General features: G+C 60.1%; 1 protein-coding gene across 21 annotated transcripts; it reads left to right on the forward strand.

Annotated features, from left to right (window-relative positions):
• The first annotated feature begins 3,592 nt into the window (after nucleotides 1–3,592).
• CELF6 (CUGBP Elav-like family member 6) lies at nucleotides 3,593–18,708 on the forward strand. 21 transcript variants are annotated; one of them, XM_075713825.1, is made up of 13 exons: nucleotides 3,665–3,851; nucleotides 6,868–6,950; nucleotides 12,799–12,874; nucleotides 13,529–13,531; nucleotides 14,363–14,488; nucleotides 14,622–14,701; nucleotides 15,176–15,319; nucleotides 15,704–15,848; nucleotides 15,929–16,078; nucleotides 16,410–16,473; nucleotides 17,366–17,451; nucleotides 17,562–17,645; nucleotides 18,581–18,708. In XM_075713825.1, the coding sequence occupies exons 1-13, from the start codon at nucleotides 3,707–3,709 to the stop codon at nucleotides 18,706–18,708; spliced, it is 1,314 nt and encodes a 437-aa protein (XP_075569940.1). In that variant the 5' UTR covers nucleotides 3,665–3,706. The 21 variants fall into 21 exon arrangements, with proteins under 21 accessions (XP_075569932.1, XP_075569947.1, XP_075569940.1 ...); XM_075713818.1 differs by lacking the exon at nucleotides 13,529–13,531 and adding an exon at nucleotides 12,885–12,886 and having other exon boundaries at nucleotides 3,707–3,851; nucleotides 12,799–12,851; nucleotides 16,410–16,472; nucleotides 17,371–17,451; nucleotides 17,562–17,705; XM_075713817.1 differs by lacking the exon at nucleotides 13,529–13,531 and having other exon boundaries at nucleotides 3,593–3,851; nucleotides 12,799–12,847; nucleotides 14,360–14,488; ... (1 more) ...; nucleotides 17,371–17,451; nucleotides 17,562–17,705.
• Nucleotides 18,709–19,019: the final 311 nt, after the last annotated feature.

Here is a 19,019-nt window from a genome sequence, read left to right on the forward strand (position 1 = left end):
TGTCTGCTGCCACCTCTTCTGGCTCCTCCTGAGAAGATGACACCCTGAAGTCTCTCCAAGGAGACCTCAAACCCACTGAGCTGAGCAGTGTGTGGATGTTATGGAGTCACTGCTCAGCTCTTCAGTCAGCTGTCACCTCTGCTCAGGATTTGGCCAACTGATCCGTCCTCCTCCTGCTCTGTTGTCTTTGGGGTGGGGAGGTCAGCTCCAGGTCTGCATCCAAGAGGTTTGGTTTGGATAGTATTTTCCTTGGAGAAGAGACTGATGGTGCTGCTGTCCTGTAGAAGTGGGACAGTCGAAGTGTTGGTCGTTGATGGTTGGGTTTGCCATGCTGGAAACCATCTTCAGCTCGAAGCAGGGAATCTCTCAGGGAGAAATCCTGGCTGATGGGGCTGTTGTACATGTGTCTTAGTCTTAAATGAGTGAGATCTGCTGTTATGGCTGGAAACCTTTTACTATTGAACTTTAATTTAAAAATATTGAATTAACTTTGAATTAAAAATATTCAGAAATTGTTAACTCTTGCATTTTTACCTTCCTGCGAAGGGATACCCAAACACTGTTCCTCTGAACTGATACAACTTAAGGGGGGGTAAGATTGTGAAGCGAAACCACCCAGGAGCAGGGAAATTTAGCCAGATTTGGGTAAAGAGGGGTATTTTTCCCCCCTACTTAGAGTGGGAGGGGAAGGGCTGCCTTCCTGTGCCCTGTTTCCTGGGGGAAGGTGCACCTCTGCTTCCTCCGTCTTCATGGGAAACTTGTGCCCCTTTTCTCTGTTGTTTTGGTTGTAAATACTGTCCTGGCCTTGTGTTTAAGGCTGAGCAGAAGGAGCCAGGATTGCTGATGTGTCCGCCTGTCAGTCCCAGCATGTTTATTTCTCTTAAATTGAGTAACCCAAAAGACCTAAATAATAATAGCTGCTTCCTTTTGCTGGGATTTGATGTGCTGTCCAGTCCGAAAGAGCTCCGAAAGGCTGGTGTAATTAGTGCTCCTTCCTCACTACCAGACCTGGCATGAGCGAACGCTGATCAGAAGCTTCTTGTCCCTGTGAGAACATCTCCTTGTGCTCTGACCTGAGTCCTTGCTGCTGCCAGCCAGTGTCCCCATGATATCTTTTGGGGTTGGCTTTGGGAAGCATCGCTCTACAGCACAAATGCCTCAGGTATTTGTGGAGCAGAAGCTTTACCTTCTGGTCCAGGTTGGTGGCCTCCAGTGCTTTAGACCTGGATGTCTGCTCCATCTCTGCGTGGCCATTTCTGCCTGGCTCTTCCTGCAGCCATGCTAGGGGAAGGACAGCTGAGATACCATAGCTTGCTAATCGGATGCAGCGCTTTGGGCTCCGAGGGGATGGCAGGCACAGAGGAAGGGGGTTATTATCGCCTCTTATTTTCAAAAGGTGGTTTTTATCTTTTTTTTTTTTTCTTCCTCCCAACACAGTGCAAATTGGTGCCTTTGCTAGGTGCTTTTGTAACTGCAGGGATACCCACTGCTGGTGGGACTGGGGCCCTGGAGAGGCTGCTTTGCTCCCTGGGCACTGCTCTGTGCCTGCTGAGGGCCTCTTCACCATCACATCCCAGCTCCCTGCCCTTACCCTGCCTGTCCCCCTGACTTGGTGGACTCCGTTTCACCCATGGCTGGGTGTGTGAGCCTGCAGGGCCTGGGATGCTCCAGTGCCAGTGGGGCTGGCACAGGGGGAACCCCCAGCCCAGCACCTTCCACTAAAGCCTGGTATTCGTGATCCAGGTTAAATATCACCCCATGGTCCTGCTTCCCGGGGGAGTCTGCACCAGCATCTCCCCAAAAATGCCATCTTGGGGTGGCTTGGCAATGTGTTTCACCCCTGCAGAGGCCGAGATCCCTGTCGGCAGGGAGGGAGCACCCCGCTTTCCCCTGCCGCGGCCTTGCCGTGCGGCCCGTTCCTTCCAGAACATCTATTTTGGTCGCGTAAAACTTGCCGGGGAGCAGAGGAGAACAGGCAGCGTGTGAATCACTCGGGACCAACGGGTTTAAAAATAAACACAGGCGGCGGTGAAGAACAGCCGCCAAGCCCCCGGATTTCAGCAGGATTATGCTCCGTGCCTCTGAAACCCACCCAGGGGTGCCCACCATGAGCACTGTCCCCATCCATTGGGTTTTATTGGAACACACTTGCATATGTTTGCACGTGCTCACATGCACATAGTTGCAGGTGTGTGCACATGCTTGCATGCATATAGGCGCTTGCAAACACATGTGCCTGTGCACATGCTTGCACACACATGTATATGGGCACTTGCAAACACAGGCACCCATGCACATGCATGCACATGCATGCACATGGGCGCTTGCAAACACATGTACTCATGCACGTGCTTGCACACACATGCATATGGGTGCTTGCAAACACGTGCACCACGCACATGCTTGCGCACATGCACACACTTGCACACATGTGCAAATTCATGCATGCACACATGTGCTTGTATGCCATTGTGCAGGCTTGCAACACAGGCATGCACCTGCATGTGCTTGCACACACGCTTGCATGTACTTCTACACGTGTGCGCACTTGCAACTATACGCACACACTTGCAGCACGCACATGCATGTGCTTGCACACAAATGCACACACACACACTTGCACATACATGCTTGCACGCAGTTGAACATGGATGCACGTGTGCACGCTTGCACACACTTGCCCAAACACATGCACATGCCTGCATAGACTTGCACAAGCTTGCACACATGCAGGCACATGAATGCACACTCTTGCAACATATGTGCACAAGCTCACGCGCTCTTGCACACACACACCCATCTCACACATGCTTGCACACACCTGCACACGCATGGCAGTGCACCAGTGAAGCCGGGCACACCCAGCCCAGCTACTGCTCTGGGAGTAATTAACTAACAACCGTGCCAGGTATTAAAGCCATTTGGTCTAATTACAGATGGTTTGGGGGGGTGGGGGGTGCAGGAGGGAGGTGCTTCCCCCCCCCCCCATCCGGGACAGCCCCGAGGGGGCAACTGGGGCGGCAAGGGGTCCGTCGAGGTGAAAAATGCAACAAAGTGCCAGAATTGTCCCTTTTGAGCCTTTCCTGTGTACTTAAATCCCGTTCTGAGGTGGTGGCCGGTGGGGAAGAGCCGGCTGTTAACTCTGGAACCTACTGAGGGCCGCAGGGGTGCAGGCAGGCGGCTGCTCAGCCCCTTGGCCAGCCCTGCCTCGGGGTGATGGGGATGACGGGGGGGTGACGAGGAGTGACGGGGGGCGTGGAGGCTGGAGGGGGATGGGGATGAAGGGGTCCGGGGTCAGCCCGGCAGGGGGCAGTAGTGGGCGGAGCCGGGGTACCCCGCGCCGCTGCCAGCCGCCGCTCCTGATTGGCCGCCGCTCCCTCATTATGCTAATACCTTGCGTCTCGCCGGGGCCAGCAGGCTGACGTCACCAGCCCGCTGGCGGCCGCGCGCGCGGGTGGGGAGGGGGGGGTGTTGTGAGCAGAGAGGCCCGGGCCGAGCCGAGCGGTGCCGAGCGGCGCCGAGCGGGGCGGGGCGGGGCGGGGCGGGGCGGCGGGCGCCTCCCGCAGCGGCGGCGGCGGCGGCGGAGCGGGCCATGGCCGCGGCGGGCAGCGGCGTGGCGGCGGCGGCGGCGGAGGCGGGGGCGGCGTTCAGCACCGCGAACAGCGGCCGGGTGAACGGGCTGAGCCGCCCGCCCGGCGCCATCGCCATGAAGGATCACGACGCCATCAAGCTCTTCGTGGGGCAGATCCCGCGTAACCTGGAGGAGAGCGACCTCAAGCCGCTCTTCGAGGAGTTCGGCCGCATCTACGAGCTCACCGTCCTCAAGGATCGCTTCACCGGCATGCACAAAGGTACGGGGGGGCTCTGCGCCCGCCGGCGGGGTGCGACCAGGCAGGGCATCCTGAGGTGGCATGCCCCGAGGTGGGGGTACCCCTGAGGTGGGACACCCTGAGGTAGGGGTACCCCTGAGGTGGGACACCCTGAGGTGAGGTAGCCAAGTATGGGGCACCCCTGAGGTGAGGTGCCCCTGTGGCGGGACACCCTGAGGTGAGGTAGCCAAGTATGGGGCACCCCTGAGGTGAGGTGCCCCTGTGGTGGGACACCCTGAGGTGTGGCAGCTCTGAGGTGAGGCACCCGAGTATGGAGCACCCCTGAGTTGAGATACCCCTGAGGTGGAGTACCCGTGAGTTGGGGACGCGCTTGAGGTGGAGCACCCTGAGGTGGAGGTACACCTGAGGTGGGCCACCCTGGTGTGGGGTACCCCTGAGGTGGAGATACCCCAGTATGGTGCACCCCTGAGGTAGGGGCACCCATGAGGTGGAGGTACCCCACCCAGTATGTGTCACCTGCCCCCAGTATGGGGCACCCCAGGGATGTGAAGGTACCCCTGAGGTGGAGGCATGCTGGTATGGGTCACCCTGGTATGGTTGGTCACTCCAATATGGGGCACCCCTGAGGTGGGGACACCCTGGTATGGGGTATCCTGGTATGCGGCTCCACTAAGTTTGGGGTACCCCTGAGGCAGAGGCACCTAAGGTGGGCACACCCCTTGGCTGGGGACACGTGCCTGAGGTGGGGGCACCCACCTGGGGTTAGGGTAGCTGCCGTCTGGCTCAGGGGCACCCCTGGGGTCAGAGCACCCCAGGGCTGGGAGCACCCCAATGGTGTTTAGGGCACCCTCCTGGATTGGGGGCACCTGTCTGGCATCAGGGCACCCACGTGAGGTTTGGGCACCTCTGGAGTTGGAGCACCCCTGGGGTCAGAGCACCCCAGGGCTGGGAGCACCCCGATGGTGTATAGGGCACTCTCCTGGATTGGGGGCACCTGTCTGGCATCGGGGCACCCACATGAGGTTTGGGCACCTCTGGAGTTGGAGCACCCCTGGGATGGAGGCACCCACCTGGGATACAGGCACCCACCACAGAGGGGGGCACCCATCTGCCCAGCCTTCTGCCTGCACCATGCCCCAGGCCTCTGTGACCCAGCAGGACTGGGGTCGCTGCCAGCCTGGCCGGCATCCCGACACGGGCTGCAGAGCACCCGGCACCCTGAGCAGCAGTGCACCGAGAGGCTCACACGTGCATCGCTAAAGTCTTTACAGAACCCCCCACCCGTGAGCTGGGGGTCCGTGGTGCCGGAACAAGGTCAGGGTACCCCAGGTATCACCCAGACAGGATCTTGTGCTCCTCCACACGCTGCAGCTAAGCCCCTGTGCCACAGGCAGTGCCCGCTTCACTGGGACCTTCTGGGAAGCCGAAACTTGGCGCTTGCGGATACCACCACATCAGTGCCCTTCAGCCGTGGGGCAGCCGTCTGGACTCCTTCATTCTCAGCACCACAGCCTTCAAAATGTCTCAAGGCACCTCTGAAGCTGCTTGCATGCCCCAAACAATGGGATTCGCACCTTGCCAGGCCCCTCGGTGCTTCCTCCAGCGCGGGCTTCAACCTCTGCGGCCCAGACGCGTGATTTAATTGTGGATGCTCCTCTAATTTGAACGGCATCCTTCCTCCTAGCGAGTCTCTGGAGTGGGATCGCTCCCACTCCAGCCCTCTGAACTTCTCCTGAATGCCCAGGCACCATCCACATGTTCACCTGCAGGGAAAACAAAAAGGGGGAAAAAAGAGCAGAGAGGAGGAAACAACTTGATTACCGATGGTAAACACCGGAAATGGCACCGGGACTGGTGCAAGCCGCTGCGCTGACCTCCCCTTTCCACCTGCAGTGGGGCTGGTATTTAACTGGGGGGGATCTCTCCTTGCTCCCCACAAGGGCAGATGTCCCCAACATCTTGTCACCAACAAGGCGGGCGAGGGACCCCATCCCTCGGAGTCCCCCTGCCCCACTCCCTCACTCCCTCTCCTCCCAGGCACGCTGATTGTACTTATTAAGAGTTATTAATACTTAATCAGCTGGCGGATTTAATTGTGCCAATATTAAAAATGCATCAATGTCAATTTTATTCATTAAATATTTACTTTGTTGAAGGGAAACTGTTTTGCTGCTGTTTTAATATCACTTTCAGACACTTTTGGATGTGACCTCAGCAAATCGGGGGGGAGCCCTCGGGGAGGGAGCAGTGTGGCGGCAGCACGGGGACCTGGGATGCTCCTGCGGGAACGGGAGAGATGGAGGGGAGAGGACCAGACCTTCTCCCTGGGGCTCGCTTGTCGCCCCCAGCTCCAGGCAAGCGAGCAGCTCGTCAGCGTGAGTCAGCGTGGGAAAACCTTACCCCAGGCATATTCCCGATTCCCGAAGCGCCGAGATGTCGGAGGAGCTGGAGTGCCTTTGCCATGCGAGTCATACCAAGGAGGATGCTCGGGGCTGGGAGAACAGTGGCGGCAAGCCGGGATGCGTGGCCTCGATGCCTGGAGATCTGCTTTCCACAGGGCTTTGGCTGTGGCTTTCCCCAGAGCCTGGGGCCAGAGCACAGCTGCCCGTGTGCTGCCAGACTCGCTGCCTGCTCTTGCCTTGCTCCTTCCTTCATCCCACTGCTCCATCTCTTTTGTATCAAGATGCATCCCACCCTGTTTCGGGGCTGAGCTCTGGCCCTGCTGGTGGCAGTGCCCACCTGGGTGCCAGGGTGCCAGGATGCTGGGTGCTATACATCAGAGTGCCAGGGTGCTGGGGTGCTGGGTGCCAGGATGCCAGGGTGCTGGGTGCCAGGGTGCTGGATGTCAGGGTGCCAGGGTGCTGTGGTGCTGGATTACAGGATACCAGGGTGCTGGGGTGCCAGAGTGCTGAGTGCCAGGGTACCAGGGTGCTGAGACGCCCCAGAACCGTATTAGCCACACTGCTGGCTGTCCGCGAGCCTGGGGCTTTGCAGCGGTGCCAGGCCAGACACTGACCCCATCTCCCCATCTCTGCAGGCTGTGCCTTCCTCACCTACTGCGCCCGTGACTCGGCACTGAAGGCGCAGAGCGCCCTGCACGAGCAAAAGACGCTGCCAGGGGTAAGTGACACCAGGGGGTCGGGATGAGCTGATGGGGGGTAACAGTGACACCTACCTGGGGCGCGGGTGCAGGAGCTGCTCCAGCGGCCACAAACCAAGGCATTGATTTTCCTGCCGCCTGCGTGCTGTTGTGCTTTCTGTGGGCTCCGACCTCCTGAGCTTAACAAAGTGAAAATAAATATTTAATTATTCGCCTAAATAAAAATCAATAGGGCCGCTGGTTGGCTGGGGAAAGCGCTGGGGCCTGTGAATATCAATCCCCGCCTCAGGTGCACAGAGCTGATGGAGGGGGACGAGGTTTGCGGGGACGTGACTTCCTGAACTGCGCTCTCGCTGGTGGTGCTGTGCATCAGTAGGTTTAAGAGTTAACAGCCCACTTCAGCAGCCTCAAGGAGGTGTGGGGTCAGGTCCTGCCTGCAAGGCACGGGCTTGCCTGTGTCCCCTTCCCATCACACACACGAGCATGTGTGAGGTGTACGGCTGCTGTAGCTGCTCACCTCTCACCCCACGCCCCAGCATGGGGCAAGCATGGGTGCGCACGTGTGAGCACACGCTCACACACGGGCGTACGGGCACGCGCCCCTGCACGGGCATATGTCTGTGCGCACCCCTCTGTTTGTGTGTGCACGCAGCGGTGCGTGGGTGTGCATCTGCCAGGGCGCACAGCCACATCTGGGCAGGCGTCTGTGTGTGCGCACCCCCCTGCTTGTGCTCACACCTCTATGTGCTCACCCCTCTGCCCCTGTGCACACCCCTCTGTGCTTGTGCTTGCACCTCCTTGTGCACACCCCTCTGTGCTTGCGCTTACACCCCTGTGTGCCTGTGCACGCCCCCTGTAGCTGTGCACACCCCTGTGTGCTCACACTCACACCCATGTGTACCTGTGGACACCCGTCTGCGCTTGTGCACATCCTCCTACAGCTGCGCACACCCCTCTCTGCTTGTGCACGCTCGCGTGTGCCTGTGCACACCCGTGCGTGCTTGTGCAGGCACCCCGGTAGCTGTGCACGCCCCTCCGCGCTCGTGCACAGCCCCTGTAGCCGTGCGCACCCCCCGCGCCTGTGCCCGCACCCCCGCGCTCCGCGCCCCCGGGTCCCTCCACCCCGGCCAGGCTCCGCCCCCGGCGCGGCGCGGGGGCGCGGCCCCACCGCGGCCCCTCCCCTCCCCTCGGCTCGGCCCGGCCCGGCCCGGCCCGGCTCGGCGGGGCTGCGGCCGCCCCTCCCCCCGCCCCGCCTCCCGCGCGCCGCTGCGCGAGCCGAGCCGAGCCGAGCCGAATCGAATCGGGCCGGACCGAGCCGAGCCGCCTCGGGTGGAGCCGGGTCGGGCCGGCCCGAGCCGAGCCGCGCCGCGCCGAGCCGGGCCGGGCCGGGCCGGGCCATGCAGCTGCCGCAGGTGCCGGCGCCCGGGCCGCGGCCGCCCGTGCTGTGGGTGCCCGCCGGGTCCAAGATCCTCTGCATCGAGGTAGGGCCCCGCCTTTGTCTGCCGCCGGCTCGGCCCGGCCCGGCCCGGCCCGGCCCGGGAGCCTCTGCGTGCGCTGGGGCATCCGCACCCACGCGGCGGGGGTGCTTCTGCGTGGGGGGTGCTTGCACCCGGGGGGAGGGCTGTCTGCACCCGGGGGGAATATTTGCACGCAGGGATGGGGGGGTGTGATGGTGAGGGGGGTGTATCTGCTCCCGGGGATGGGGATGGGGTGTTGGCAGGGGGATGTTGGTGAGGAGGGTGTATTTGCACGCGGAGATGGGGTGTGTGCGTGCCTGGGTTGGTGAGACGGGTGTATCTGCACCCAGGGATGGCGTGTGTGAATGTCTGTGTCGGTGGGGAGGGTGCATCTGCACCCACGGATGGGATGTGTGAGTGTGGGTGTTGATGAGGAGTGTATATCTGCATCCAGGGATGGGGAGGGTGTTGGCAGGGGGGTGTTGATGAGGAGGGTGTATCTGCACCCAGGAATGGTGTGTGTTGGGGGCGGGGGGCTGTTGGCGAGCAGGGTGTATTTGCAGGCAGGGATGGGGTGTGCTGGTGAGGGCAGTGTATCTGCACCCAGGGATGGGTTTGTGTGTTTGTGTGTTGGCTGGAGGGTGTGTTTTTCCACCCTGGGTTTGTGTGTGTGTGTTGGTGCTCTGTGTGTGTGGTTGCAGGTGTGCAAGGGGACGTGCTTGGGGGCGTGTTGCACCCACAGATGGTGCAGGGGTGTGTATGCATTGGCGGCGGTACGGTTTTGCCCCTGGGGTGTGTGCAAGTGGGTGTTGGTGGGGAGTGGGTTGCGCCCAGGGATGGTGGGTGTGCAAGTGTGTCAGTGGCTCTGTGTGTGCGCGTGTATAAGCGGCTAGTAAGGTGCTAGGGGTGTCTTTGCACCCAGCGGTTGTGCGCGTGGTGGTGGGGTGTGGGTGTACGTGGGCCTGGGGGGTGGCAGTGGTGGGGTGTGTGCACGTGTGTGCGTGCGCGCACTGGGTGTGAGCAGGGAGCAGAGAATGCGTGTGTGCGTACGGGTGTTGCATGGGCTCCCACATTGTGGGTGCCTGGTGGGGGAGCTGGCCGGGTGTGCACAGGGCTCAGGGGTGCATGGATGGTGGTGGGTGCCGTGGTCCTCCAGGGGTGGTGTCCAGCACTGGATGCCCTTGTATTCACAGAGGGCTGCTGGGGATCCTGCTGTGGGTCCCGCTGCCGCAGTGGGGAAACTGAGGCAAGGGGTGTTGTGTTCCTGCTGGTGATGCCAGCTGTGCACCCTGGGGTGTGTGCCTGTGGTTGTGTGGGGCCCACAGCTGCGGTGAAGGTGTTGTGGGTATTGTGTGGGTGTGCGGCTGTGGGTGAGTGGGTGCTCATGAGGACGCTGTGCTCAAGGTGTAGGGGTGTTGTGTGCAGGTGTACACGGGACTGGGGCTGGGGTGGGTGTGCAGTTGCATGTGGGTGTGCAGTCATGCTAGGCCAGATGTATGGTTGTGCATGGGGCTGTGTGGGTGCAAGTGTGTGGCTGCGTAGGTGTACAGTTGTGCAGGGGGGGTGCTAAGGCAAGCATACAGCTGCGGGTGGGTGTGCACAGAGGATGCTGTGTGTGGGTCTGTGGTTGTGCACAGGGGTGTGCGGGAGCGAGAGTGCGGCTGTAGGGGATGCGTGGTTGTGCGTGGGGGTGTGCTGGGATGGTCTTGCGCCTGTATGGTGGTGTGACTGTCCCCAGGCCGGCTGTATCCCCTCACTGTGAGTTCACCCCCAGGGCTCTGGCAGGGTGTTCCCATGATGGGTGGCTGCCTGTACCCGAGCGCCTGTCTCCCTGCACTGGGTGTTGGATGCCTGGGGACCCCCAGGGTGATGCGGGCACCAGGTTCCCGTGGGTGCCCGCTGCTCCAGCATCACCCCGCGCCTCTGTGTCGGCTCATTCGGATGCATGGTGGCCTGCCAGATCTTCCGGCTGTTGGGCAAGAGGAGGAGGGTGACACCAAGGAAGGACCGAGGGCCAGAGGTGACCCTGTCCCATGGGACAGGTCCTGCTGCAAGGATTCACTGTGGGCTGCCTCTCCCTGGTGTCCAGGCTGTTGGGGGACTCCGAATTTGGGTGGAGGACAGTGCCCAAGGGGTCAGGCTGTGGTTTAGCAACTGGTAATGACCCCCTTGGGCTGTAGCACCCCAGTGGTTTGGCCATGGGGTGCTGTAACTGGGACTCTGTGGGGCACCCATGGGTGATGGGACTGGTGGGTGCTGGGACACCCCAGACAGGATCTCCTGTGACCCTGGGTGCATCAGCATGTCCTTGGGGTGTGTGAGGATGGGTGGGAGATGGGTGGGAGCTGGGGGATGGATGAGTGGGTGGATGTGTGGGTGCTATGGGGGTGGAAAGGTGGGTGGTAGGGAGGTGGGGGATGGATGGGCCAGTGTAAGGGTGCTGTGGGGATGGATGGGTGTTGGGGGGGGTGGACGGGTATTATGGGGATGGATGGGTGTTGCGGATATCAATGGGTGCTATGGGGATAGATCAGTGTTATGAGGATGGGTGTTGGGGGTGAATTGGTGGGTGAATCTTGTGGGGAGGTGGGTGGATGGATGATTGTGTGGGTGTCAGGGATGGGTGAATGGATGGATGGGTGTTGGGGGATGGACAGATGGGTGTCGGGAGGAGCGGGAGATGGCTGGGTGGTTGTTTGGGTGTCGGGGGATGGATGGAGGGCTGTTGGGCAGCAGTGGGTGGCTGAGTGACTGTGTGGGTACAGGGCCACGGTGCAGAGCTGCTGTGGAGACAGACGGACAGGTGGGCACTGGACAACCAGGCACAGAGGGAGGTCTGAGTGCCCATGCCATCCACCTGTGCCACAGGAGCTGCTACAGAGGGGCACCGAGCACCCCGGGTTGGGCATGGGGCAATGCCAGGGGTGCCAAAACCCCCTTTCAGGGGTGTCTACAGACTGGGGCAGTTTTTCCCTGGCACGGTGTGGCAGCCCTGGGGTAGGTTAGCCGGTCCCCGAGGCCTGACATTTATAAACATCAGCCGCTCCCGGAGAATCAATACAGTTTAATAACCGGCGAGCGGAGACAGGAGACACATCAAAATGACACTCTGCGGCTCCGTAAATGTTATTCTAAATCATACTCACTGGGTTTATTACATTAAGCATACAGCAGTGGGCATGGGAAATTTATTCCATCAAAGGCCATCACGCTGGTAAATGGGACTGGTGGGTCAGTGGAGGGGGGACAGCCCCCCCAAAAATGGGTTTCCCTCCTCCTGGACATGGCAGGGATATGGCGGACAAGGGGGATGTTGGTCCCACAGGTCTCCATGCTGTCACAGCCTCTGGGGTTTGAGGTGAGCTGGATCCTGCCCCCGTGCAGGTAGATGTTTGGGGGACTGGTGACATGATGGGTGATGAGAGGGCAGCTGGGTGGCCCTGTGTCCCTTGGTGCCACCCCATGGCTCCTGGGGACCCAGTCCTCTCCTTGGAGCATTCCCAGCTCTACAGTGACATTTCTCCCTGCGTTTCCCTGGAGACAAGGCGGTTGCTGTGGAAACCTCCCTCCTCTTCTTCCTTAACCATCCTCTTCCTCACCCTGGTGGTGGGGCGGGCTGGTGCTGCCCCCACCAAGCCCCTAAATTTGGGGACCTGCTCCAGGGGTGCACGAGGGGAACCCCGGGGTGAGGGTACACACACGCGTAGGTGCGAGAGCAGCATGCATGTGTGCAGCTGTCCCTGTGCATGCTCAAGCCGTGTATGTGTGCGTGCACATCCGCCCCGTCATGCGTGACATCCTGCCGTTGCCGTGACGACCCCATCGAGCACATGGCTCAGGCTCCGCAGCATCGCGGGGGAAGCATGCTTGTTGCCATGGAAACAGCTGTAATTGTAGCATTTTTCGGCTAAAAGAGGGGAAAAAGGAGGGGGAGAGAGGAGGAGAAATGGCTCTGTGGGGCAGCAGGCCAGGGACGTGTGTGCTGGCACAGCGTGTCCTGCCGCACGTGTGTCACGCTTGTGGGTACACACGGTGGCGACGCATGGGAGGAGGCCAAATTTGGGTGAGAATCAGGAAAAGGAGAGTGGTGGCCGTGCTGCCGGAGGGGCCAGGGCCAGCCGGGCACTGCTGCCGCCTCTGCAGTCCTTTGCAGTCGAGGAAAGCAGGCAGGTGGCCAAGGCTGGCACCGGCGGCCCGGCGGGTGCCTGCGGCACCGGGTACCCGTCACTGGGGCCATAGCATTGCCCTCCGCCCCCGGTTTGGCGTGGCCACAAACCCCAGCTCTGTTCTTGTAGGTCCCGCCCCAGCCCACTGCGCCAGGCTGGGGCCCAATCCTGCTATTCCCCACAGAAAGGGTTCGGGGGGGGCACGGCATGGCCACTGACTGCCTGCTCCCGCTTGTGTGTTGCAGATGAACCGCCCCATCCAGGTGAAGCCAGCTGACAGCGAGGGCCGAGGAGGTAGGTCCCCCCTTCCCCGGCTGCCCTGCGTGGGCAGGGGTGCGCAGGGCCACCTGGGGGGGAGTGATGGGGGACACAGCGGCATCGCGGGGGCTGCCGTGCAGAGGTTTGCAGAGAAACCACGAAAGGAGCTGTCTTTGCTGGTGGCATCCAGACCCAAGCGCAGAGCAAACGTGATCTCAGCTCTCCCTGCCCAGCCGGCTGTGGGAACGTCCTGATGTCATGCCATGAACATCCTGATGTCATACCATGAACATCCTGACATCATACTGTGCAGAGCATCAGCCAGCTGCTCCCCAGCAGCCCCTTCGTCTATCAAACAACATAATTACCTGCCCAGAGCTGCCTGCGGGGACCCTGGCAGAGTCAGGGTGCAGGAGTCGGCCACATATGGCCCGAGCCCCTCTCAAACAGAAATCGCTGCTCCCCTCCAAATTCTCTGTGAGGGTTTCTGGCTCGTGGGACCACGGCATTTCCAGTCTGAGTCAATAATTTGGGCAAAATCGCAGGAATCGGATCAAAACTCCCTGCTGTTCCCAGTGCCACGAGCAAGCTCTGGGTGTGTAGGCATGCTTGGACACGCGGGATGCTTGCGTGGGGCTGCCTGCCCTTGGCAGGATGGCCAGAGTAGATATCCCCTATTCAAAACACGTTATTAAATATGCTGCAAGCTGGTCCCAGCACGTCCCGGAGGGACCTGGCAAATAAATTACCCACTTACCGAGCGTAATAGGTGAAGGATTAAAAATCAATGGGCGAGCTTAGGCATCCAGCTCCAGCCCCCTTGCCCAGGATGCGATGCTCAGCCGCCAAGCCCGCTCCCCCGGCCACCTTGGCCAGGAGATGGTTTATGTTTAACTAGACAACACATGAGCCCTATTGCCTTAACTATTTTTCCTGGTACCTTAATGGACAGAGCATTAATCGTCTCCTGCCATTATTTATTTATTTCCCTGACAACACTCTTGACAGGGCACCTTATTTTCTTTGTCAAATGCCATTAGCACGCAGCGGGAGCATGCGACTGCGCAAGACAGATGCTGGTAATAATCATGAAATTCTCATTATTTACTCTCCCTTCTGTCGTGTTTGGGTTATTTATGTCCCATGGGCATGGCCAGAGGCTGCGAGTTATTCTGCGAGTCAATTGTATGAAGGCAATCGCCACTGCTTTGCGGGCTCTCTTTGTTTCCCAGCTGCATCCTGCATTGGTGCCGGGGGAGCCAGCTCCGCTCTCCCTGGAAAAGCCCCACCTCCGGTCTCTGAAGTGGGAGCTGGCTCTTCCCAGCTTCATCCCTAGGTGATTTCCTTGCAGGGGAGGTTTTCCCAACCCAAGCATTTTGTAGGGTGGAGGTGACAAACCCTGTGTCTGCTGCTGGTTCAGCATTGCTGCCTCCCCAAGCTCCAACATCACCCGCTCTTTCCCCTCCAGACACTGTTTGCAAACCAGGGATGAGGGGATGGGATGGTGAGTGGCATCCTGCTCTCTGATAGTCTTGGTTTTGTTTTTAGAAGACAGGAAGCTCTTTGTGGGCATGCTGGGGAAGCAGCAGAGTGAGGACGATGTCCGGCGCCTCTTCGAACCCTTCGGCCAGATCGAGGAGTGCACCATCCTCCGAGGGCCCGATGGAACCAGCAAAGGTGGGCTTTGGGGAGCCGGGTGAGCACCCTGCAGGCTGCCGGGACCCACAGAGGGTGGCAGCTACCGGCTAGGCAGCACTGGCTCCCGCAGTGGCCGAATCTGACCTCTCCCTTGTCCCCTCTCTGCCCTTAGGTTGTGCCTTTGTGAAATACGGCAGCCACGCAGAGGCGCAGGCAGCCATCAACAGCCTGCATGGCAGCCAAACCATGCCGGTAAGTGCCAGGCTCTTACCCTGCCCTGTTCAGCCCCATGCTGCCTGCGTAATCCAATCACTGGCTAATTTGATCCTCTATCTAATTGGATCAAAATCCCATGGACAGGCAGTCTGTTGGCCGGATCACCCTGAGGTTCATCCCTGCCTGAGCACTGAGCCCCGGGGTGTGGGTGCATGAGGCTAATTCCCTCTGCTCTGGAGAAAAGGGCTGTTTAATTAACGCCAAAGTTCAAAATTGTGAACAAGGAGGGGGAAAAAGGAAGCAGAGGTCAGGGAGCCACCGCCGGGGAGAAAAGCCAGCTATAATTAAACTTCGCATCGATCGTTGTTTGCTGCTGCCAAGCTGGGCAGCATCCCCAGGGCTGAGGATGCTGCAGCCGCTGCAAGCTAGCAGGCCCCTCCCTGGAGCAGGGAGACATTTCAGGGGCATTGCTAGGGTCCTGCCATCAGCCCCATCTTTCCCCTGTCTCAGGGTGCCTCGTCCAGCCTGGTAGTGAAGTTTGCAGACACGGATAAGGAGAGAACCCTGCGGCGGATGCATCAGATGGCGGGGCAGCTGGGCATCTTCAACCCTATGACCATTCAGTTTGGTGCCTATGGGGCCTATACGCAAGCGGTAGGAGCTGCTGTCAGCTGGGACCTGGGGGGTTTTGGGGACCCCTGAGGTTGGGGCGGGGCCTGGTTTTGCCTGTGAAAGCCTCTGTGGGATTGTACCAGTGCCAGTGGGTGTGGATGCCCAGGGTGGGTGTATCCCCATTTAGGGGCACAACAGAGGGCTTCACCTCCACGGATGAGGGTGGCATGGCTGTAGGGCACAGTGGTCCCATATGTATCACCTAGACCTCCTCCTGTCCCCAGGTCTGGCAGCGGGTGGCATTTATCCCTCTGAGCCCCTGTGCGCGGGTGCAAAGGGGGGATGCTAATTTATCGTCCCCTGTTCCCCCCTTCTCTCTGCCTCTTGCTTGCTTTCCCCTTTCCCCCCCCACTTTCTTTCCTTAAGATCATGCAGCAGCAAGCAGCCCTGATGGCGGCTGCGCAAGGGACCTGCCTGAACCCCATGGCCGCCATTGCCGCTGCCCAGATGCAGCAAATGGCTGCCTTCAATGTCAGCGGGCTGGTGGCTGCCCCCCTCACCCCTTCTTCAGGTACGACCCTCCTCCATTTGCCCTCCATCCAGCTTGACATTCTCAGGGGGGCTGCCAGTGCTGATACCTCCCTCCCGCAGGTACGAGCACCCCCCCTGGCATCAGCACAGCGCCCGTGCCCAGCATTGCGGCGCCGATTGGGGTGAACGGCTTCAGCCCACTGCCGCCGCAGACCAACGGGCAGCCTGCCTCAGAGACCATCTACACCAACGGCATCCACCCCTACCCAGGTAGGTCCTTGCAGCCTGCCAGGGGGGCTCTGCCATGTTCTCCCGGGGCTGAGTATGCGTGCTCAGCTCATGCGGCAGGCTCCCGGGGTGCTCCCCACCCCTGGAAGATGCCGGATAAACCAGCCGTGCACCGATCCCCACTGAAATCCCTCCTCCTGTGGCATTGCCACCTTTGTGAGCGGGGTGATGCTCTCTGCTCCTACGAAATGGCAGGGAGCAGCTCTGCTCCTCTGCAGCGGTGCTCGGGCAAGAGCCCTCTCCTGTGGGAGCTGCTCATCCCCAGGTTTCTCTTGCTTATTCTCTCTTCTTTCTCCCTCTTTTCTCTTCCCAGCTCAAAGCCCCACGGTGGCAGATCCCCTCCAGCAAGCCTACGCAGGCATGCAGCACTATGCAGGTCTCAAACTTTGCTTTACACTTCTTCCCTCTCTCCCCTCTTTGCTCCTCACCCTTATTTTTGGGGGGTGAACGTCACCTTGGGGTTGAACCACAGGACTGGGGCAGCGTGCTTGGGCATGGATTAATGTGGTGAGCATGGGGTGCCCTACCCTGGCAGGAGCTCCGGGGCAGCGATGGGGGTGACACAGATGCAGAGCGCCGTCCCCTCGTCCCCAGCAACATGGATGCACTCCCAGCACGGCCCCCCGTGCAAATTTTGGATGGAGGAAAGTGAGTTTTAATGCCCACTGGGCTGAGAGAACTTCATGGGGGAGAGCTGGCGGCGGTACCCAGGAGAGGGGGTGAGGTTTGGGCAGTGATGGAGAGCCTGCTCCATGCTGCATCCTGCCAACATGCCAGCCCACTGGTAGAGACGGCTGTGGAGGCACCAAGACACCAGAAATCCTTGGATGTTCATCATGTGACCAAATCCAATGGCCAGGGAGATGGGACGCAGAGAGAAGGGAGTCAAAGCATCCTGTAGAAGTACATCGAGCCCAGCAGTCATTTAATTAGGAGCACTAACAGCAATTTTCAGATTTTCAACAGAAAATCAAGTTTTGGACCCCCAATTGTTGGGTTTTTTTCAACCAAAAGCGCTGTCTTTCCTCAACCTTGAGCCTATTACTGCTGCCACCAGCATCCCTCCTGGGAGAGCCATTCCTGCATCCCGGGCGTGCTAGGAGACCGGGGCCATGCTGGCAGGGGTGGGAAGGGCAGAGCCAGCAGCCCCAGGGCAGGAGAGGCGCCTCCATTGAGGGTGGCAGTGGGGAACATCCCTGTCCCCAGCCCTTCCCAGGGCTGTGGAGGGAGTGGGGTGGGTGCCGGGGTCTCAGCTCCACGTTTCTCTCCTCCAGCAGCGTATCCTACCGCCTACGCACCCATCAGCCAAGCCTTTCCCCAGCAAGCACCCATCATCCCGCAGCAGCAGCGAGAAGGTGAGGGGTTGTGGGCGGCACCCCGCCGTGGGGCTGGCGGCTGCTTGCTCCCCCCTGGGGTGACCCCTTCCTCGCGGCTGACGTGCAGCTGTCCTTTGTGTGTCACCCAGGTCCCGAAGGCTGTAACCTGTTTATTTATCACCTGCCCCAGGAGTTCGGGGACGCGGAGCTCACGCAGATGTTCTTGCCTTTCGGCAATGTCATCTCTGCTAAAGTCTTTGTCGACCGTGCCACCAACCAGAGTAAATGCTTTGGTAAGTCCCGGTGTGCGGCTCTCCCTGATGTCCCAGCTCAGGGGTCCAGCTCTCCCTGATGTCCCATCTCAGGGGTTTGGCTCTCCCTGGTCCCCAGCTCAGGGGTAGGGGTCTGGCTCTCCCCAGTGTCCCCAGCTCAGGGTTCCGGCTTTCCCTGATGTCCCCAGCTCAGGGGTCCAGCTCTCCCCGACATCCCAGGTCAGGAGTCCAGCTCAGGCAGCACTGATGGGTGACTGAAGCTGCATGGTGGCTGTCCATCCCAGGACCAAAGGGCAGTTTTTTGTCCCGCACTGTGCCAGGACAGAAGGGCATACCCTGCTGCTGTCCCTTCTTACGCTGCCTGCCTATGTCCTCAGCCCAGTGCACCTGCCTGTGTGCCTGCCAGGGAGGGCTGGTCACTGCTTGCCACTGTCACATCTGCTCTGCTCATGTAGCTGAGTGCTACCGCTGCCACCAGCATGCTCTGGCCTGCAGACCTGTCACCACAGTGTCCCTGTCACCTTGGTGGCCCCACAGACCCTGTCATCCTGGTATGTCCGCAGACCTGCAGACCTTGGTGTCCCCACAAATCCCATCACCTTAGTGTTCCCAGAGACGATTCTAGTGTCCCTGTGGACCCTCTTATCCCAGTGTCCCCACAGACCTGCAGACCTTGGTGTCCCCAAAGATGCCATCTGCCCATCACACAGTGCCCTGCAATCCAGGGCTGTGCCATCACCCCACCATCCTGCTCTCCGAGCCCCCCAACCTGGGGCTCCACCTGAGGGTGCCCACAGGAGCATCCTGCAGGATTTCCACGCTTTGGTTGAAGTAAAGCAGCAACCTGTGATGTTTACGGTGACAAACTCCTCTGTCACCTCATCCCTCGCCCCCAGGTTTCGTCAGTTTTGACAATCCAACGAGCGCTCAGGCAGCCATTCAGGCCATGAACGGCTTCCAGATTGGCATGAAGAGGCTAAAAGTCCAGCTAAAGCGGCCGAAAGATGCCAACAGACCCTACTGACCCCTACTGACCCTGGCCCTGTGGAAAGGTAAGGAGGGGACAGGGGGGCCTGGCCCTGCTGCACCCCCCTGCAATGCCCCAGGGGACCTTGCGGTGGGGCTCGGCTCACCTAAATCATCACAGGTGCCATGTTTTCTCCAAAAGTGTCCTCAAGTGTGTGCGGGGGTCTCTGCGCCCGGGACCGTCTGTGTGTGTGTTTCAAACTGGGATTTGGGTCCTTCCCTCTGTCCCTCTCTCCATCCTTCCTTCCCTCCATCCCCCAGGCCACAGGCTAACGACCCCTTTGCTGTTTTGCAGGTCGGGCCGTCCTG

The sequence above is a fragment of the Pelecanus crispus genome, chromosome 7 (genome assembly GCF_030463565.1).
Source record: "Pelecanus crispus isolate bPelCri1 chromosome 7, bPelCri1.pri, whole genome shotgun sequence".
Taxonomy (NCBI): domain Eukaryota; kingdom Metazoa; phylum Chordata; class Aves; order Pelecaniformes; family Pelecanidae; genus Pelecanus; species Pelecanus crispus.